This window comes from Saimiri boliviensis, chromosome 11 (genome assembly GCF_048565385.1).
Source record: "Saimiri boliviensis isolate mSaiBol1 chromosome 11, mSaiBol1.pri, whole genome shotgun sequence".
NCBI lineage: Eukaryota > Metazoa > Chordata > Mammalia > Primates > Cebidae > Saimiri > Saimiri boliviensis.
In genome coordinates this window covers 23533225-23552818 of record NC_133459.1, presented here as the reverse complement: position 1 = coordinate 23552818, position 19594 = coordinate 23533225, and the positions used below count along the sequence as shown (strand labels likewise).

The following is a 19594-nucleotide window of genomic DNA, read 5'->3' as shown; positions in this document are numbered from 1 at the left end:
TCCTCAGGCAATTGAGGTGGGAGGATCACTTCGGCCGGAGAAGGTGAGGCTGCGGTGAGCTGTGACTGTACCATTGCACTCCAGGCAAAAAAGCAAGACCCTGTCTCAAAAAAAAAAAAAAAGTAAAACAATATATTCTGATTGTTTTACTTTCCTATTGCTGTGGTAATAAATAACCACAATCTTAGTGGCTTAAAACAACTCAAATTTAGGCCGGGTGCGGTGGCTCAAGCCTGTAATCCCAGCACTTTGGGAGGCCGAGGCGGGTGGATCACAAGGTCGAGAGATCGAGACCAACCTGGTCAACATGGTGAAACCCCGTCTCTACTAAAAATACAAAAAATTAGCTGGGCATGGTGGCGCGTGCCTATAATCCCAGCTACTCAGGAGGCTGAGGCAGGAGAATTGCCTGAACCCAGGGGGCGGAGGTTGCGGTGAGCCGAGATCGTGCCATTGCACTCCAGCCTGGGTAACAAGAGCGAAACTCCATCTCAAAAAAAAAAAAAAAAAAAAAAAAAAACAACTCAAATTTAATATCTCATAGTTCTTTTTTTTTTTTTTTTTTTTTTTTTTTTGAGACGGCATTTTGCCTTTGTTGCCCAAGCTGGGTAAGTCAAGGTTTCAGCCACATTTTGTTTCTTTTTGCAGGCTCCATGGAAGAGCTCCAGGTGTTGGCCAAATTCAGTTCTATGATGTAGGATTGAGGTCTGTTTCCTGGCGGTCAGCTGTAAGCCACCACTAGCTCCTAAAGTTCTCTCTTTGCCCTTGCACAAAAGCCCCCACATTTCAGAGGCAGCAACAGGGCATAGAATTCTTCTCATGCTTTGACTCTCTCCTGAGATTAGACTGGGTCCACCCAGATACTTCAGGATAATCTCATCTCCAGGTCCTTAACCTTAATTACGTCTGTATAATCCCTTTTGCCACCCTAAGGTAACATATCCACAGGTTTCAGGAAATTAAGGCATGGACACGTTTGGGAGGCCATTGGTTTGCTTACTATAATGAAGGACATAAACGAAAAAAGGACTTAAATGGTACATTTAAAACATGTCACATTCGGCTAGACACAGTGGCCCACGCTTGTAATCCCAGCACTTTGGGAAGCCGAGGTTGGTGGATCACCTGAGATCAGGAGTTAAGAGACCAGCCTGGCCAACATGGCAAAACCTCATCTATACTAAAAATACAAAAATTAGCCGGACATGGTGGCACACAGCTATAATCCCAGCTACTCAGGAGGCTGAGGCAAGAAAATTGCTTGAACCCGGGAGGTGGAGGTTGCAGTGACCCGAGATTGCACCATTGCATTCTAGCCTGGGTAACAGAGCAAGACTCTGTCTCAAAAGAAAAAAAAAGGGGTGGGGGGTGCTGGGCACAGTGGCTCATGCATGTAATCCCAGCACTTTGGGAGGCCAAGGCGGGTGGATCATGAGGTCAAGAGATTGAGACCATCCTGGTGAACATGGTGAAAACCCGGTCTCCACTAAAATACAAAAATTAGCTAGGTGTCATGGCACTGGCTTGTAGTCCCAGTTACTTGGGAGTCTGAGGCAGGAGAATTGCTGGAACCTGGGAGTCGGAGGTTGCAGTGAGCTGAGATCATGCCACTGCACTCCAGCCTGGTGCCTGGCGACAGAGCAAGACTTTATCTCCAGAAAAAAAAAAAAAAAAAAGAAGGTGAGATTCTTTGCAGACTTTAACTCAGGTTGACTGTGTATGTTTTTAAGACAAATACAGCCAGGCGCGGTGGCTCAAGCCTGTAATCCCAGCACTCTGGGAGGCCGAGGCGGGTGGATCACGAGGTCGAGAGATCGAGACCATCCTGGTCAACATGGTGAAACCCCGTTTCTACTAAAAATATAAAAAATTAGCTGGGCATGGTGGCGTGTGCCTGTAATCCCAGCTACTCAGGAGGCTGAGGCAGGAGAATTGCTTGAACCCAGGAGGCGGAGGTTGCGGTGAGCCGAGATCGTGCCATTGCACTCCAGTCTGGGTAACAAGAGCGAAATTCCTTCTCAAAAAAAAAAAAAAAAAAAAAAAAAAGACAAATACACCAGCATTCTGCACCAAGGCAAAGTAATGCTTCCCACTGTTTCCAAAATCCTGTTAATATCCAGGATTTGCTGGGCACAGTGGCTCATGCTTGTAATCCCAGCACTTTGGGAGGCTGAGACAGGCGAATCCTTTGAAGTCAGGAGTTCAGCCTGGCTAATGTGACAAAACCCTGTCTTTACTAAAAATACAAAAATTAGCAGGGCATAGTGGTGCATGTCTGTAACGCCAGCTACTTGGGACACTGAGGCACAAGAATCGCTTGAACCTGGTATGCAGAGATTGCAGTAAGCCTGAGATCGCACCACTGCACTCCAGCCTGGGCAGCAGAGCAAGAATGTCTTAAAAAAAAAAAAATCCAGGGTTTTTCTGGTCACCATTTTTTAAGCACACATTTGACTGATACTGTGAACTGTCTACAGAGACTCCTTCCATCCTTTCCTATTCATAACCAAGAGCTCAAAACTATCAGGCCTCCATGAGCAAGCCCAGACCCAGAAAGTCTAAAGTCCTGCCTGCCTTGGGTGATCTCACCCCCACGCCACCCCACTCCACCCCACCCCACCCCACGCCACCCCACCCTCTTCTTTTCAAGGACCTGTCTCCTTGGCCCCATAACTGTTGGGGGAATTGATGGCAAGGCCTCCAGGCCTCTCAAAACTCCCCACGTCTGGTATCAATTAGGCCAGCACCTCTTTCCACATTCTTATCTAATCATTCCCACTTGTCCAGTTCACCTGTTAGGCCAAGATATCTTAGCAAAATTATCTGCCTCCTTCACTATTCCTGGGCTACAGCCACACCTCATTGCCTCCCTCTTTCCTGAACCCATACCTCCCTCAACAGCTCCCCTTATGTCCCCCTACCTTAACCCTAGGGTGTCAAACACCAGCTTCCCATCTGTTGCTACAAGTCACTCACTCCTCATCATCCCCTTAAAACCTAACCACTCTTACCCTGCCCAGCCCCAGTACCCAATCCCACAACAGGCTTTAAAAGGTATAAGCCTGTTATCACCCATCTATTGCAACATGGCCTTTTAATTCACCCTCCTGCTTCTTCAGCATCTGTACACAAAGGAGTATCATGTATCTGCTTCCAAAGCCAAAATTTCTTCCCCATCTGTTATACTCTTTCACCAGCACACACGCGCTCTCCCTGCCAACCGTACCCAGTTAATTTCCCAAACCCCAACCCCGTCCACCAAACGGCTTCTCTCCTTAGAGGGTGTGGTGGCTACTTTCACCTCTGGATACCAGGTTTTGCTGCTCTAACTAAGCCATTGTATAAACTCACCAAAGAAAACTTATTCATTAGCCAGGCATGGTGGTGGGTGCCTGTAACCCAGCTACATGGGAGGCTGAGGCAGGAGAATCGCTTGAACCTAGGCAGTGGAGGTTGCAGTGAGCAGATATGGTGCCATTGCACTCCAGCCTGGGCAACAAGAGCGAAACTCCGTCTCAAAAAAAAAAAAAAAAAAAAAAAGAAAAGAAAAGAAAACTTATCCAACCCTATTAATCCTAAATCCTTTCCTCACGCCTCCTTTCGATCCTTAAAAACAGCTCTAAAAACTGCTTCCTCCCTAGCTCTCCCCAACTTTTCTCAACACTTTTCATTATATACTGCAAAAATCCAGGGCTTTGTAGTTGGGATTCTTACACAGGAGCCAGGCCCACCGACCGTGGGCTTTACTTACTTTCAGCCCCTCGCCTTCTCCACCTTTATGCAGTCGCCCCTACCACTTAAACCACACCTCAAAAAGTCTGTTTCTATTATTTTCTGTCTAACCGTGCTCAAATTCACTGTACTCATTTACTTTTACATGCCCTGCTTTTGTTTAAGTTGCCAGCTTACACTTTTCCTCCAGGCAATTACAGCTAATATTTCACTATTAATCTGGCTCCCATTCTCTGCTCCTACCCCGCTACAACCTTTAACAGCAGCAGCCCTTGCTGGTTCCCTTGGCATTCAGGTCCAAAGCTGGGATGGGGAGACGATTAGCCGAGGCAAGCAAGACTTCAGACTTTCAGGCTGGAGGCTTGCATATGGAGACCTGACACTTTATAACAACACGAAGTGTTTGAAATGCACCCCATTTGTAGATCCCTAGAAGTAAAACAGTCACCTTTGTTTACACTCTTAAACCTAGCACAGTTTTTGGAAGAGATAATCTCAGACTTCATTCGTTCTCCTAGATTAAAGATCAATTGTCTTTATTTTGTCTCGAGCTAGTCAAAACATAAGTAAAACACCTTTTCCAAGTTAATACTGCATTCCCAGGGATCTAGGGGTGTCCGGGGAGGGCGCGGTCTTCTTCCTGGCGGGGTGTGGATGGCGGTCGCCTTCTCCCAGCGCCGCGGGACCAGGACAGGAGGAAGCCGGGAAGGGTACAGGGACGCTCAGCCCAGATCTGCGGCTTGCCGGTGGGTGGCGGCTACCACCCAGTGGGCACCAGCCACTCAGACCGCCAGGGCTCCAAGCCCTCTCCAGCCTGCAGCCGTTCCTCTCCCTGCCCCACCCCCGCCCGGCACTAACATCCAGCCCCGCCCGGGCAATGAGGCTAGAGCCTGGTGTAGCGCCCCGCGGGGATATTCCATCTTTAGAGTTTTCTCGTGAGCCGGTGGATCATGCAATTATCTCAAACATGGGGGAGAAAAAAAAAAAAAAAAAAAAAAAAAAAAGCCAAGGGCGACGGGACACCAGGATGTACCAAGCACCGCCCTCTGGAGCTCCACCGCACATGCGCACCCTGTGGCGAGGCACAGGGCGGGGCTTGGGGAGGGAGGAGGCAGGGCAGTGATTGGGCGAGAGGAGAGCCACGCCCGCCGCAGCGCCGCCTCTGCGCATGCGCCGGGACCAGCTTCTGGTACTTTCGGCAAGTCTGCTGACGTATCCTCTGAGTGCGCGTCTGGACGTCGGAGCTGGAGGTTGTGGGATTCCTTCTTGGAGAGTAGGCACGAAAAGCCCCTTTTCATCCTACATTCCTGAAGGAAGGCGTCTGTTGGGCCTTTCTTTCAGTCGTGAGGGAGGCGCCCACAGCCTGCGGTAAGTTTTCTGAAGGGTCGACCTTGCAGTGGTCGCTCGGGAGTGAGGGTCAGGAGACGCGCCGGGCCGCCCGTTTGGGGAAGGCGGCGTTTCGATTCTGGGCTGCGGCGTCAGTGCGCTGAACGGAGTTTTTTTTTGTTTTTAAGATGGGGTTTCACCGTGGTGGCCAGGCTGGTCTTGAACTCCTGACCTCAGGAGAGGCACCCGCCTCGGCCTCCCAAAGCGCTGGGATTGCAGGCGTGAGCCAGCGCGCCCGGCCTGAGCGGTTTCTCGGGCCCGGCTCCTGCGCGGCCCGCGCGCTGGCTCCGCCTCCGGGAGGGCGGCCTGCCGTGGCTTCCGGGCGGCCGGGCGCCTCTTCCGGGACTTGATGTGGCTCGTTTTTTTCCGCTTGCTGTTTTAGGAAGTCCGGAGTTGAGGCCTGCGGGGTCTTTTCCTGAGAAAGCGCCGCGTGAAGCCGCGGGTGAAGATGTCCAACTACGTGAACGACATGTGGCCCGGCTCGCCGCAGAAGGATTCGCCCTCCACCTCGCGGTCGGGCGGGTCCAGCCGGCTGTCGTCGCGATCTAGGAGCCGCTCTTTTTGCAGAAGCTCTCGGTCCCATTCCCGCGTCTCCAGTCGGTTTTCGTTCAGGAGTCGGAGTCGGAGTCGGAGTTGGAGGAGCCGGTCACGGTCCCGTTCCAGAAGGCGCCACCAGCGGAAGTACAGGCGCTACTCACGGTCCTACTCGCGGAGCCGGTCGCGATCCGGCAGCCGCCGGTACCGAGAGAGGCGCTACAGGCTGTCTAGGAGATACTACCGGTCTCCTTCGCGGTACCGGTCTCGGTCCCGTTCCCGTAGCAGGTCGCGCTCTCGGGGAAGGTCGCCCTACGGAAGGGCGTACGCGATCGCGCGGGGGCGGCGCTACTACGGCTTCGGTCGCACCGTGTACCCGGAGGATTACGGCAGGTGGAGGGACAGATCCCGGACGAGGTCGCGGAGCAGAACTCCCTTTCGCTTAAGTGAAAAAGGTGCGTCACTTACCTTTCCGTGTTTGATAATCTATGGCGACAGTATAAAAGGAGACTAGGGAACCAAAATTGCTTTGTAGTTTTAAGTATTAGTTCCCGAAATCTTTTTCATTGGAGGAAAGGGGGAGGACATTATCTGTATGTAAATGGACATCGTTGTTTCCCTTTAAAGATCAACTGGATGTTAAATGGCTCAGGATGGAGGGAACCTATTTTCCTAGTGGCTGACTGTTCTTAGTGGGTGGAGCCTTCTAAATGTTACGATTAAGTTAGTTTCTTTTTTTTTTTTTTTTTTTTTTTTTTTTTTTTGAGACGGAGTTTCGCCCTTGTTACCCAGGCTGGAGTGCAATGGCACGATCTCGGCTCACCGCAACCTCCGCCTCCTGGGCTCAGGCAATTCTCCTGCCTCAGCCTCCTGAGTAGCTGGGATTACAGGCACGTGCCACCATGCCCAGCTAATTTTTTGCACTTTTGGTAGAGACGGGGTTTCACCATGTTGACCAGGATGGTCTCGATCTCTCGACCTCGTGATCCACCCGCCTCGGCCTCCCAAAGTGCTGGGATTACAGGCTTGAGCCACCGCGCCCGGCACGATTAAGTTAGTTTCTAAGTTAATTATTGATTGGGAAGAACACATCAAAACAGCCTTTGGCCGGGCGCAGTGGCTAATGCCTGTAATCCCAGCACTTTGGGAGGTGGAGGCGGATGGATCAGGAGGTCAAGAGATTGAGATCGTCCTGGCCAACGTGGTGAAACCCCGTCTCTACTGAAAAAAGAAAAAAAAAAAATACAAAAATTAGCTGGGAGTGGTGGCGCACTCCTGTAGTCCCAACAACACGTTAGGCTGAGGCAGGAGAATTGCTTGAACCCGGGAGGCGGAAGTTGCAGTGAGCTGAGACCGCGCCACTGCATTCCCGCCTAGTAAGGCAACGTAGCAAGACTTTGTCTCCATTAAAAAAAAAAAAATTTTTTTTAGTAGACGTCATTATTGAACGAAATTGAATTGTCCAGTATCTTAAATGACTTACCGGGCCGGGGTGGCTCGTGCCTGTAATCCCAGCATTTGGGGAGGCAGAGGTGGGAGGTCACTTGAGGCCAGGCGTTCCAGACCAGCCTGGCCAACATAGTAGAGATACTATCTCTACTAAAAATACAAACTATTAGCTGGGAGTGGTGGTAGAAATACACTTTGGAAGTGTATCAGTATTAGTTCAGTAGTTCTGATAATTGAACCATATAAAGAATCTATTGCAGAAAACTCCGGTTTTCAGAAATACATCTTTGAAGAGAAAGCAAAATAATAATGACGTTGACTATTAACTAGAGAAAATTAAGTACAACGAAAAAATAGAATAACAGGACGTTCAGGCCTTTGGTCAGGAAAACAAATTGAGATAATTTAAGAATTTTATTCTTTTCAGCAGAGGTAGAAAATAGAATTTTCAGTGAATGAAATTACAGTTACCTCTCCGTTTCCTGGGGGGATTGGTTTCAGGACCGGCATGGAACCTCCGCACACTTGAGGTTTCCAGTCTCTCAAATACTGTAGTACTTTGCATTTAGGAGGAGGAAAACATCCAAGTATAAGTGGACCAGCACAGCTCAAACCAGGGCAACCTTACTTTATATGTTATAAAACAAATGACTTAACATACTTAATACCAGAAAATAACATCTTATTTTGTAATTCTGAGTTCTCTTGGGGGAAATAACTACCAGGTTAATGAGTATTTAAATTTATTTTTATTTTTAGATCGAATGGAGCTGTTAGAAATAGCAAAAGCCAATGCAGCAAAAGCTTTAGGAACAACCAACATTGAATTGCCAGCTAGCCTCAGAACCGTTCCTGTAGCCAAAGAAACAAGCCGTGGAACAGGTTTATCAAGTAATGGTGCAAAGCCTGAAGTAAGTATTCTAGGTTTGTCCTAACAAAACCTCCAGAAAGCCACTGTCAAATCTCATTAGCCATTTATTATTTACCTTAGACTGTAGTTTTTGGAAAGTCTAGCTGTATATGTAAAACGTGTTGAATTCAGAATAGCAGATCCTGGGTATGGCTTTGCCATACCCAGGAAAGTGGAGATTAATGAACTTAATTGGCCGTGTGTGGTGCCTCATGCCTGTAATGAGGCAGATAGCTTGAGTCCAGGAGTTCAAGATCAGCATAGGCAACCTGGCTGTGTCAATACAAAAATGGTGAGGCCGGGCGCGGTGGCTCAAGCCTGTAATCCCAGCGCTTTGGGAGGCCGAGGCGGGTGGATCACGAGGTCAAGAGATCGAGACCATCCTGGTTAACATGGTGAAACCCCGTCTCTACTAAAAATACAAAAAATTAGTTGGGCACGGTGGTGTGTGCCTGTAATCCCAGCTACTCAGGAGGCTGAGGCAGGAGAATTGCTTGAACCCAGAAGGTGGAGGTTGCGGTGAGCGGAGATCGCGCCATTGCACTCCAGCCTGGGTAACAAGAGGGAAACTCCGTCTCAAAAAAAAAAAAAAAAAAAAATACAAAAATGGTGGCACATGCCTGTAGTCTCAGCTGTTTGAGAGGTTTAGGTGGAAGGATGTTTGAGCCCAGGATGCAAGGTTGCACCATTACATTCCAGCCTGGGCAGCAGAGTGAGACCCAATCTGAAAAAATATATATATATATTTTTGTTTTACTTTTTTTCAGTTAACACAGTACTGCTAGTCTCAACGTTAATATATTGTAGTTGGTACTTTGGTGATTTCTATTGCCAGTTTTTTAAAGTTAGTCTTTAGAGTACTAGTAGCTTTCATTTGCAGCATTATGTTCCCACAAATTTTGTACTGAGCATATACAGTATAGTTTATCTGCTTTATTTCTGTCTTATAGAAATCATGAATGTGGTCTGCAGACATTGATGAAGAAAATCTGTTGGTAATTGATACATGGGCTAAAACATCAGGTTTAACTTGAAGTGTATGTTCACACACTGAAAGCTTAGTTCTTTTTGTTGATCCATGTGCATGCTAGAATTTGGGTTAGGTACCATTTGCCTAAAGTATTAAAGTCAATTTTTAAATTAAGTAAAGGTACACATTGTAATGGTGGGGCATCTGTGAAATAGATGTCCCTTTCATAATATATGCAAATATATTCCAGATGTTTTGAGAGATTACAGAAGAGGAGGCCTGCTTCACTTGCAGATAAGTTTATTATAATTCTCCAGAAATGTGCAGGATGTGCATTAGCAAATTGCACTGTACTTTTAAGTTATAAAGATACCCTGTCTAGGCTGGGTGGCTCACGCCTGTAATCCCAGCACGGGGAGGCCGAGGTGAGTGGATCGCCTGAGGTCAGGAGTTTGAGAACAGCCTAGCCAACATGGTAAAACCTTGTTTCTAACTAAAAATACAAAGATTGCAGCCAGGTGCAGTGGCTCACACCTGTAATTCCAATGCTTTGGGGAGGCCAAGGCAGGTGGATCATGAGGTCAAGAGATTGAGACCATCCTGGCCAACATCGTGAAACCCCATCTCTACTAAAAATACAAAAATTAGCTGGGCGTGGCAGCACGTGTCCGTAGTCCCAGCTATTTGGGAGGCTGAGGCAGGAGAATAGCTTGAACCTGGGAGGCAGAGTTAGCAGTGAGCCACATTCATTGCACCACGCACTCCAGCCTTGGGACAGAGTGAAACTCCCTCTTAAAACCAAAACAGAAACCAAAAATTAGCCGGGCATGGTGTGTGCCTGTAGTCCCAGATACTGGGGAGGCTGAGGTTGGAGAATCACTTGAACCCATAAGTAGAGGTTGCAGTGAGCTGAGATCATGCCACTGTACTCCATCCAGCCTGGACAGCAGGGCAGAGTGAAACTTTGTCTCAGGAAAAAAAGATTCTACGATATCTAAATGAATCTGTAATTGGGCCCAGATGTGAGTGTGCTCAGTATTAATAGACAAGGTCTGTTTGTTCAGATGGGGGCCCAACTGGCAAATGCCTTAGTTTCTTAAAACGAGGTATTTTCTGGTGTGGCTTTACTTTTCAAAGGTTGATTCAACCTGAGAAAACTGATTAAAAAATTGTTTTTTAAATGAATTTGCCAGCAAGGAAATAAATTATGGAAAGAGTGTCTTAAGCCTATTAAATCAGTTTTTTTAAGGGGAAAACTCAGTTGTTATTTAGGCTGTTAAATATATGGTTAGATCCAACTTAATTTTTGTGTCTACAACTAAATTGTGTATACAATTAGCCTGTTCTTTAATACTGTACTTAGAAACCAAGGTTATGTGTTTTAAAATTATACTTTTTCTTAACCTGTCTAGCTGTCGGAAAAGGTAACGGAAGATGGAACTAGAAATCCCAATGAAAAATCTTCCCAGCAAAGAAGCATAGCTTTTAGCTCTAATGTAAGTGTATGTCCAAGCATTGATCACTCAAAAATTGGTTTTAGGTTGTATTTGCATCTTTGTGTTTTATATCTCCGTGGTGATAATTGGGGGACTACTGACACTTTAAATAGAAATAATTTGTTTTTGAGCCACTTTTACAAGTAACCATTATAATGGGTTCTTACCATATTTTCACGAGTTTTGTTATTTTGCCATTGTTTTAAGTAGCCCCCACTTTTTTTTATCGTTGAAATATTTTAAAGGTAAATCTTTAGAATACTCTGATCAGAGTGTTTTAAAATAAGAGTTTCAAAAACAAAGCTTCAGTCCTTATACCATGTGTATACCTGGTGTCTCCCCATTACCCCAGTATCTTTTTACGGTTTGAATCACATTACAATTAAGGCTCACACTGCATTTGTTTGATAATATCTTTAAGGCCCATACATGGGATTATTTAATGTATTTTTTTGTGAAAAAATAGGTACAATATATGTGTTTGGAAAGCTGACTGAATTTGTTTTCTTACAGAATTCTGTAGCAAAGCCAATACAAAAATCAGCTAAAGCTGCCACAGAAGAGACATCTTCAAGATCACCAAAAATAGATCAGAAAAAAAGTCCGTATGGACTGTGGATACCTGTCTAAAAGGAGAAAAACTAACGGCTAAGTTTGCATGAAAACTGCACTTTACTGCAAGTTAGTGTTTCTAGCATTATCCCAGCCCTTTGAGCCATTTAAGGGTAATCCCGCATTTAAAAACCAACACAAAAAGATGTAAATACTTATACTCAAATATTAACCTTTTAGGTTTCTCTTGCAGATATGAGATAGCACAAATGGACCAAAGGTTATGCACAGGTGGGAGTCTTTTGTATATAGTTGTAAATACTATTGCTTATGTAAAAGTGAAATTTTATAGACAGTATTGAACTGTATTGCTGTTTTGTATATTTAATAAATTTGTTTTCATACTTAAAGTCTTTGTTCTATATCTGTTACCTAATGAGTCTTTACAAGGAGACATCTGTTGATTAAAGCCTTGTTAATCTCAAGTCCAAGGCTGAGTGGCCCTACCTGGGGTTTTGAGGACTGCTAAATCTCAAGTCCGTACCCTAGACCTGATGAATTTGGAACTGAATTTTAGCAGTCTTCCCAATTGAAGTCAATACTTCAACTTGAAAAATTGCTTAAACTCTTAATTTGAAATTTCTTAGTGCTACTGTGACTGGGAAGGATCTTAAGCACAAAAAACTTTAAGTGGGCATTACACTTAAGAACTGTAAAGGTTAGACAGCTGGTCTAAATAAATGAGACTGATTTTTATAGATGAATAGACTAATTTTAGAGGTGGGGGTCTTTGCTTTATCACCCAGGCTGGAGTGCAGTAGAACACCCACAGTTGACTGCAACCTTGAACTCCAGGGCTCTGGCAATCCTGCTTCAGCCTCTACCATACAGGTTTATGCATTAATACCTGGCTAATTTTTTTTTTTTTTGGTAGAGATGGGTGGGGTCTCTTGTTACCTAGGCTGGTGTCAAACTTCTGGCTTTAAGCAATCCTGCTTCGGCCCTAAAGTGTAGGGATTACAGGCCTGAGCCAGCCACTACCTGGCCTAAAATAATACTTTGATTAAACGTTTTAACTTTCTTAGAACAAGGGTATTTGGTTTTTGAAGGATGGCATTTTACAGAATGCCATTAGATATCAGTCTCCATGGGTTTGTCCCCGTAAATAGACTTGAGCTGTGCAATGGAGCATGGAACAGGAAAGTACCTGTAATTGTGACCACTTCCGGGGAAGAGGGACCAGGGTGAATTTCCAGTAGCCATTGTCACTATATAGCTTGCAAAAAAGTCAGCATCCTACCTCTGAAGCTCCCAAGTTCAACTCTAGGTCAAGCCAGATGTACCACAAATTTGACAATGACTTACGTGTTTGTAGCTAAGAATTTTAAGTCCAGTAGTCTTCACACATTAAACAGAAGACAAGTGAGTAATATACAGACAAATGTGAAAACACACACATCAAAACATCTCTTTACAAGTGACAAACACGTGTTTGGCCAGGTGGCAAGTCTGAGCCGGCCTCGAGACTGCATCCGTTTCCAGCGCAGCGGCCGGGATTTGCGCTGTCTCCGTCCGTGCTTCTGGGCGCCGTGAGGAGAGGGTCTTCAGGCGCGGCGGCTCGGCTTCGCGGACAGCCCCGGCCAAGGGCTTCCGCCGTCGACCCAGCCTCACTGTCTGCGCCTCCTTCGCCTCCCGCATCGCCGCCGCCTCTAGGACGGACCTAGCCGCAAACGCCCCAGCTCGCCATCCCCGGGCAAAGGCCTGCCACCCATCTTAGCTATCGTCTCCGCCATGCCCTGGCAACGCTTCCCCCCACTTCCGGTAACGACTGCGACCCCGGAGCTCACTTCTGGCTACCAGGCCGCCGTGCTTTTCCGGAGGTAACGCGGCTCTTCCTGCGGGGAGCTCTAGAGCAGAGAAGGCAGCCCCCGCCCTTGGCAGCCCTGGGCTGTGTCCGACTGGGCTAGGCCTGTGCGCAGGCGCATTGGGTGGAGAGACCTGGACCTGTGCGGGAGATTCGAGGATGCCGAGAGCAAGGTTCTCAGTCAACCTGGGTGACAGAACTTATCTCAAAAACAAAACAAAAACCTGGAGGCAGACGTGTCCCCCTCCTTCCTCAGATTTCCTTAAATGCCTTTTTTCCGGGAAGCCGGCTCACGACTTGAGAAGTCAGTTTCCCCTGTTACAGCTCTTCTTACATTTTTTTCTCTGCAGCACTTAACATAAACGTAATTCAATAAATGTGGAATTGCTTGTTTAATGTAGCTAACTTTTTTTTTTTTTTTTTTTTGAGACGGATCTTGCTCATTGGGTCCAGGCTGAAGTGCAGTGGTGCGATCTAAGCTTACTACTACCTTCAACCTCTGCCTCCCGGGTTCAAGCGATTCTCCTGCCTCAGCCTTCTGAGTAGCTGAAATTACAGGAGCCCACCACCACACCTAAGTTTTGTATTTTTAGTAGAGACTGGGTTTCACCATGTTGGTCAGGCTGGTCTGAAACTCCTGACCTCAAGTGATCCGCCCACTTTGGCATTCCAAAGTGTTGGAATTAGAGGCGTGAGCCACTGGACCCTGCCTAATGTAGTTAATTTAAATGAGACGTTTCTTAACCTCTAATAAAATGGCAAATATTTGGCCAGGCATGGTGGCTTACTCCTGTAATCCCAGCACTTTGGGAGACTGAGGTGGAAGGATTACCTGAGCCCACGAGTTCAAGACCAGCCTAGGCAACAGAGCAAGACCCAGTCTCTACCTCCAACCCTGCAACTCCCCCAGAATTGATATATTAGCTGGGCATGGTGGCATGTGCCTGTAGTTGCAGCTACTTGGGAGGCTGAGGTGGGAGGATCCTCTGGGAGACAAAGGTTGCAGTGAGCCAAGATTGTGCTATTACACTCCAGCCTGGGCAACAGAGCAAGACCTTGTCTCAAAATAAATAAATAAATAAATAAAAGCAAATATAGCAAAGTAACAGGTTTTTTCTATGTTATAGATTATTTGATAGAACAATCTTACAGGTATTTACAGTCTTTAAGAATATAAAAATGTCAATTATGAACCAGGCATGGTGGCTCATGCCTGTAATCCCAGCTACTCAGGAGGAAGAAGCTAAGGACGGAGGATCACTTGAGGCCAGGAGTTTGAGACAAGCCTGGGTGACACAGTGAGACCCTGTTTTTTTTTTTTTTTTTTTTAGAGACGGAGTCTTGCTCTGTCGCCTAGGCTGGAGTGCAATTGCACAGCCTCGGCTCACTGCAACCTCTGCCTCCTGGGTTCAAGTGATTCTCCCGCCTCAGCCTCCTGAGTAGCTGGGACTACAGGTACATGCCACCACACCTGGCTAATTTTTGTATTTTAGTAGAGACGAGGTTTCACTATCTTGGCCAGGCTGGTCTCGAACTCCTGATCTCGTGATCCACCTGTCTCAGCCTCCCAAAGTGCTGGGATTACAGGCATGAGCCACCGTGCCTGACCGACCCTGTCTCTTAAAAATAAAGTCAAATTATAAAATTATTTTTTAGTGAGATCACATCAGAATTACAGGTTTTGAAAGTCATGTTACTAGGCTTACATACTGTAAGTAATTAGGGAGTGCTTAATAAAGGGACTGCTTACAAAGTTGTAGACTCTAAGAAAAACCAAAGAGTGAGGCATGCCAGGGATAGCAATAGGGGGATCCATCACTACTACTATCTCTAAAGAGGCAAAAGGCGGCAGCAGCAATGGGAACCCAGAAGGTGTAGGGATAAAAGTCTTTAGACAGAAGTGGTGACTACAGAAATATACCAAACCCGTAATCCAGCCAGGGAATAAACACCTTGACCTCATTTCTTCCAAACCTCTGCTCTTCCACAGGTACTATGCATTGGCAGGACCCAAGAAGGTAAAGGGCAGGAGTTTACTGATGCAGTCCATTCAGGCCAGCACTCAGGGGCACAGAACATGGAGACCAGTGAAGAGTAGTTCTAACAGGGCAGACAAAGTATCTAGCACAGTTTTTGTTTTTCAATAAAACATGGCAACAGTTAAAAAAATTGGAGTCTTTTTTTTTTTTTATAACTTGGTTCCAGTGAAAAAAACTGGAGTCTTATAAAAAATCTGTTCAAATTATATTTATACATAGTTATTAACAAAGAACAGAACAAGTGATATGTCTAATTGAATTTTTCTAGATGCCAGAAGATCGTCCATCCTATGTGCTATTCTTACAATGTGACATTGGCACTCCTTCCATCTAGAAGTAGAGTCTGTGTCCCTAATCCTTGAGTCTGTGACTATGGAGGGAGTGACACTATGTGAATTCTGAGACTAAGTCATAAAAAGTGAAATAGGTTCCACCTAGTTCTCTTGGGATACTTGTTCTTAAAATCCAGCCACCATGCTTTGAGGAATTCCAGGCCAATGCAGAGGCCAGGTGTGGGTGTTTAGGCAGACAGCCAACATCAACCACTAGACTTCTGAGTGAGGAAACCTGCACAGTGATTCCAGCCCCAACCCCTAATCTGACTGCAACCGCATGAGAGACCCTGTGCGAGAACCCCCACCAATTCTCAGAACTATGAGAGATAATAATAAAATAGTATTTTGTTAAGGTACCAAGTTTTGGAGTGATTTGTTATGCCACAAGAGATAAATGATACAGTTCAGAACAGTTTTTTCCCATGAGCCACACTCTTGCCCTGTCACCTAAGCTGGAGTGCAGTGGCATGATCTCAGCTCACTGCAACCGCCTGCCAGGTTCAAGCGATTCTCCTGCTTCAGCCTCCCGAGTAGCTAAGACTATAGGTGCACGCTGCCACGCCTGGCTAATATTTTGTATTTTTAGTAGAGATGGGTTTTCACCGTGTTGCTCAGGCTGGTGTCCAATTCCTGAGCTCAGGCAATCTGCCCACCTTGGCCTCCCAAAGTGCTGGGATTACAGGCGTGAGCCACAGCACCCAGCCCAGTTTTTAAAAATCACACAAATTACATTGCACAGAAAAGCAAGTTGAAAATCATATGATTATTCTTAATATATCCTTATAAAATTAGTTGTTGAGCAATTTTTACCACACATAATATTCTTTCCTTTCTATATTGCTTCTTTTATCACTTCCAGAAATTTCTTTACTTAATTATGAATAATTATTTTTCTTTTTTGAGATGGAGTCTTGCTCTGTCACCCAGGCTGGAGTGCAGTGGCACAATCTTGGCTCACTGCAACCTCTGCCTCCTGGCAGAGTAATTCTTTGCCTCAGCCTCCCAAGTTGCTGGGGATACAGATGCCTGCCACCAAGCCTGGTTACTTTTTGTATTTTTTTTGTTTGTTTGTTTGTTTGTTTTTTTTGAGACGGAGTTTCCCTCTTGTTACCCAGGCTGGAGTGCAATGGCGCGATCTCGGCTCACCGCAACCTCTTCCTCCTGGGTTCAGGCAATTCTCCTGCCTCAGCCTCCTGAGTAGCTGGGATTATAGGCATGCGCTGCCATGCCCAGCTAATTTTTTGTATTTTTAGTAGAGACGGAGTTTCACCATGTTGACCAGGATGGTCTCGATCTCTTGACCTCATGATCCACCCGCCTTGGCCTCCCAAAGTGCTGGGATTACAGGTGTGAGCCACCGCACCCGCCCTAATTTTTGTATTTTTTATTAGAGTTTCACCATCTTGGTCAGACTGGTCTTGAACTCCTGACATTGTAATATACCCACCTCGGCCTCCCAAAGTGCTGGGATTACAGACAGGAGCCATCATGCCCAATTGAACATTTACATTTTTTTTAAGGCCAGATTTGCAGATTTTAATTGGCAGTATAAGCAAATTGGTAATATAGAGGTCAATTTTACTGGCAGGAACAGAGAAAAGAATGAACAGAACTTTTTTTTTTTGAGATGGTGTCAGGCTGAAGTGCAGTGGTACGATCAGGGCTCACTGCAGCCTTGACCTCCCAGGCTCAAGGGATCCTCTCATCTAAGCCTCTCAAGTAGCCAGGACTTCAGGGGCAGGCCACCATGCTTGGCTAATTTTTTTATTTTGTAGAGATGAGGTCTCACTATGTTGCCAGGGATGGTCTTGGACTCCTAGGCTCAAAGGATTTTCCTGCCTTGGCCTCCCAAAGTGCTGGAATTATAGGCCTGAGTCAGCGTGCTCAGCCAGGATTCTCAATAGCAGTAAAATAAGAAGGATACAAGCACTACTCATCCCCAATAAATATTGGATTTCCTGGACAATCTGAGAGACACAAAACCACATATAACTGTTTTAATTTTCATTTCTGGACTGTTGGTGATGTTGTTTTTCCATATTCTATAGGAAACTAGTTTTGTTTTGTGCAGATTTAGGCCAGTCATGCAAGCACTATGTATCACTTTTCCACTGAATCTCATTATAAATTTTATATTGTTTTGTTGATTTATATGTTATTTCCTGTGCAAGTATTGTATTGTTTTCATTACTAAAGACATTATTAAGCTTTAATTCCTCATAAGACAAGCCCCTCCTTAGTATTTTTTTTTTTTAATTTTTGAGACAGGGTCTCGTTTGGTTGACTAGGCTGGAGTGTGGTCCCATGATCATAGCTCACTGCAGCCTCAAACTCCTTGGGGCTCAAGTAAACCCTCACTTCAGCCTGCCAAGTGTCTAGTACTACAGGTGTACACCCCATGTCCAGCTAATTTTTCTAAGTTTTTGTAGAGGCAGAGTCTCACTGTGTTGCCCCAGGTGGTCTTGAACTTCTGAGCTCCAGTGATTCTATTTTTTATTTAGAAATACTGTTGACTGCCAGGCGCGGTGGCTCAAGCCTGTAATCCCAGCACTTTGGGAGGCCAAGGCGGGCGGATCACAAGGTCAAGAGATCAGACCATCCTGGTCAACATGGTGAAACCCCGCCTCTACTAAAAATACAAAACATTAGCTGGGCGTGGTGGCGCGTGCCTGTAATCCCAGCTACTCAGGAGGCTGAGGCAGGAGAATTGCCTGAACCCAGGAGGCAGAGGTTGCGGTGAGTCGAGATCGCGCCATTGCACTCCAGCCTGGGTAACAAGAGCGAAACTCCATTTCAAAAAAAAATAAAAAAAAGAAATACTGTTGGCTATTCTCAGTTTTTCCATACAAACTTTAAAAATCATTTTTAGAATTCAAATTAAATTATTATTTTTAAAGATGGGGTTTTGCTATGTTGCCCAGGCTGGTGTCGAACTCCTGAGCTCAGGCAATCCACCCACCTCAGCCTCCCAAAAGTGCTAGCATTACAGGCGTGAGCCACTATGCCTGGCCTGAATTTAAATTTTTTAAAAATTTTATTTATGTATTTTTTGAGATGGAGTTTCAACTCTGGCTGCCCAGGCTGAAGTTAATGGCATGATCTTGGCTCACTGCAACCTCTGTCTCCTGGGTTCAAGCGATTCTCCTTCCTCAGCTTCTTGAGCGGATAGGATTACAGGTGCCCACCACCATATCCAGCTAATTTTTTTTGTATTTTTTGGAGAGACTGGGTTTTGCCATGTTGGCCAGGTTGGTCTTGAACTCTTGACCTCAGGTGATCTACCTGCCTCAGCCTCCTAAAGTGTTGGGATTACAGGCGTGAGTCACCTTGCCTGGCTGAAATACTTATATGGTTCAAAAGTACATACATCTTATTATACCCCCAAAACAGATAATAACTTTTTTTTTTGGAATGGAATATTACTCTGTCACCCAGGATGGAGTGCAGTGGTGTGATCTGCGATCTCTGCTCACTGCAACCTCCACCTCCGGGGTTCAAGCAAATCTGCCTCAGTCTCCCTAGTAGCTGGGATTACAGGCACCCGCCATCAAGCCTGGCTATTTTTTGTATTTTTAGTAGAGATGGTGTTTCACCATGTTGGTCAGGCTGGTCTCGAACTCTTGACCTCAGGTGATCTGCCTGCCTTTGTCTGTCCTTTGTTCACAAGGAAATTCCTTGTGAGGAAAGTATGTAGCTTTTGTATCTTAGTGGCTTTTTAAAGTATAGAAAGGGAGGCAGGTTTGCCCTAAGCAGTTCCCAGCTTGACTTTTCCCTTTGGTTTAGTGATTTTGGGGTCCTAAGATTTATTTTCCTTTCACACATGTGTAATTGTATCTGTAACATAAATTTCCAGAATTACAAGAGCTGAGTCAAAGAGTAAATGCCTTAATTTACAGATACTGCCAAATTGCCTTCCCTAGGGGTTGAGTCAATTTTTAGTCCTACCACCAATATGTGTAGGATTCATGTTTCTTCGGCCTTACCAACACAGTGTGTTGTTAAACTTTAAGATTTTTGGTACATTATCTTCTAGTTCCAAAAAAACAAAAAACAATGACCCATTGAGATTCTGATGGGAATAACATGACATTAATAAACTCATTTGACAACAGAAATTCCATTTGACCCAGCAATCCCATTACTGGGTATATATCCAAAGGATTATAAATCATTCTATTATAAGGACACATGCACACAAATGTTCGTTGCAGCACTGTTTACAATAGCAGAGACTTGGAACCAACTCAAATGCCCACTGATGATAGACTGGACAGGGAAAATGTGGCACATATACACCATGTACTACTATGCAGCCATAAAAAATGAT

General features: G+C 45.5%; 1 protein-coding gene and 1 long non-coding RNA gene across 5 annotated transcripts in view; both read left to right on the top strand.

The window, feature by feature from the left end:
- Positions 1-16460, top strand: part of LOC120365983 (uncharacterized) — a 50190-nt gene extending 33730 nt beyond the window's left edge. Inside the window, exons 2-3 of the long non-coding RNA XR_005580793.2 lie at positions 11848-11920; positions 12530-16460. This is a non-coding gene — a long non-coding RNA (uncharacterized LOC120365983). The remainder of the gene's footprint in view (positions 1-11847; positions 11921-12529) is intronic.
- Positions 4919-11439, top strand: RSRP1 (arginine and serine rich protein 1). Of its 4 annotated transcripts, XR_012512347.1 has the most exons (6): positions 4921-5100; positions 5501-6107; positions 7861-8012; positions 10394-10477; positions 10991-11158; positions 11283-11439. XR_012512347.1 is itself a non-coding variant. In XM_039473909.2 (5 exons), exons 2-5 carry the CDS (start codon positions 5567-5569, stop codon positions 11105-11107), a joined length of 894 nt encoding a protein of 297 aa, XP_039329843.1. In that variant the 5' UTR covers positions 4921-5100; positions 5501-5566; the 3' UTR covers positions 11108-11439. The 4 variants fall into 4 exon arrangements, 3 of the variants coding, with proteins under 3 accessions (XP_074236396.1, XP_039329845.1, XP_039329843.1); XM_039473909.2 differs by having other exon boundaries at positions 10991-11439; XM_074380295.1 differs by lacking the exons at positions 10991-11158; positions 11283-11439 and having other exon boundaries at positions 4919-5100; positions 9232-10428.
- Positions 16461-19594: the final 3134 nt, after the last annotated feature.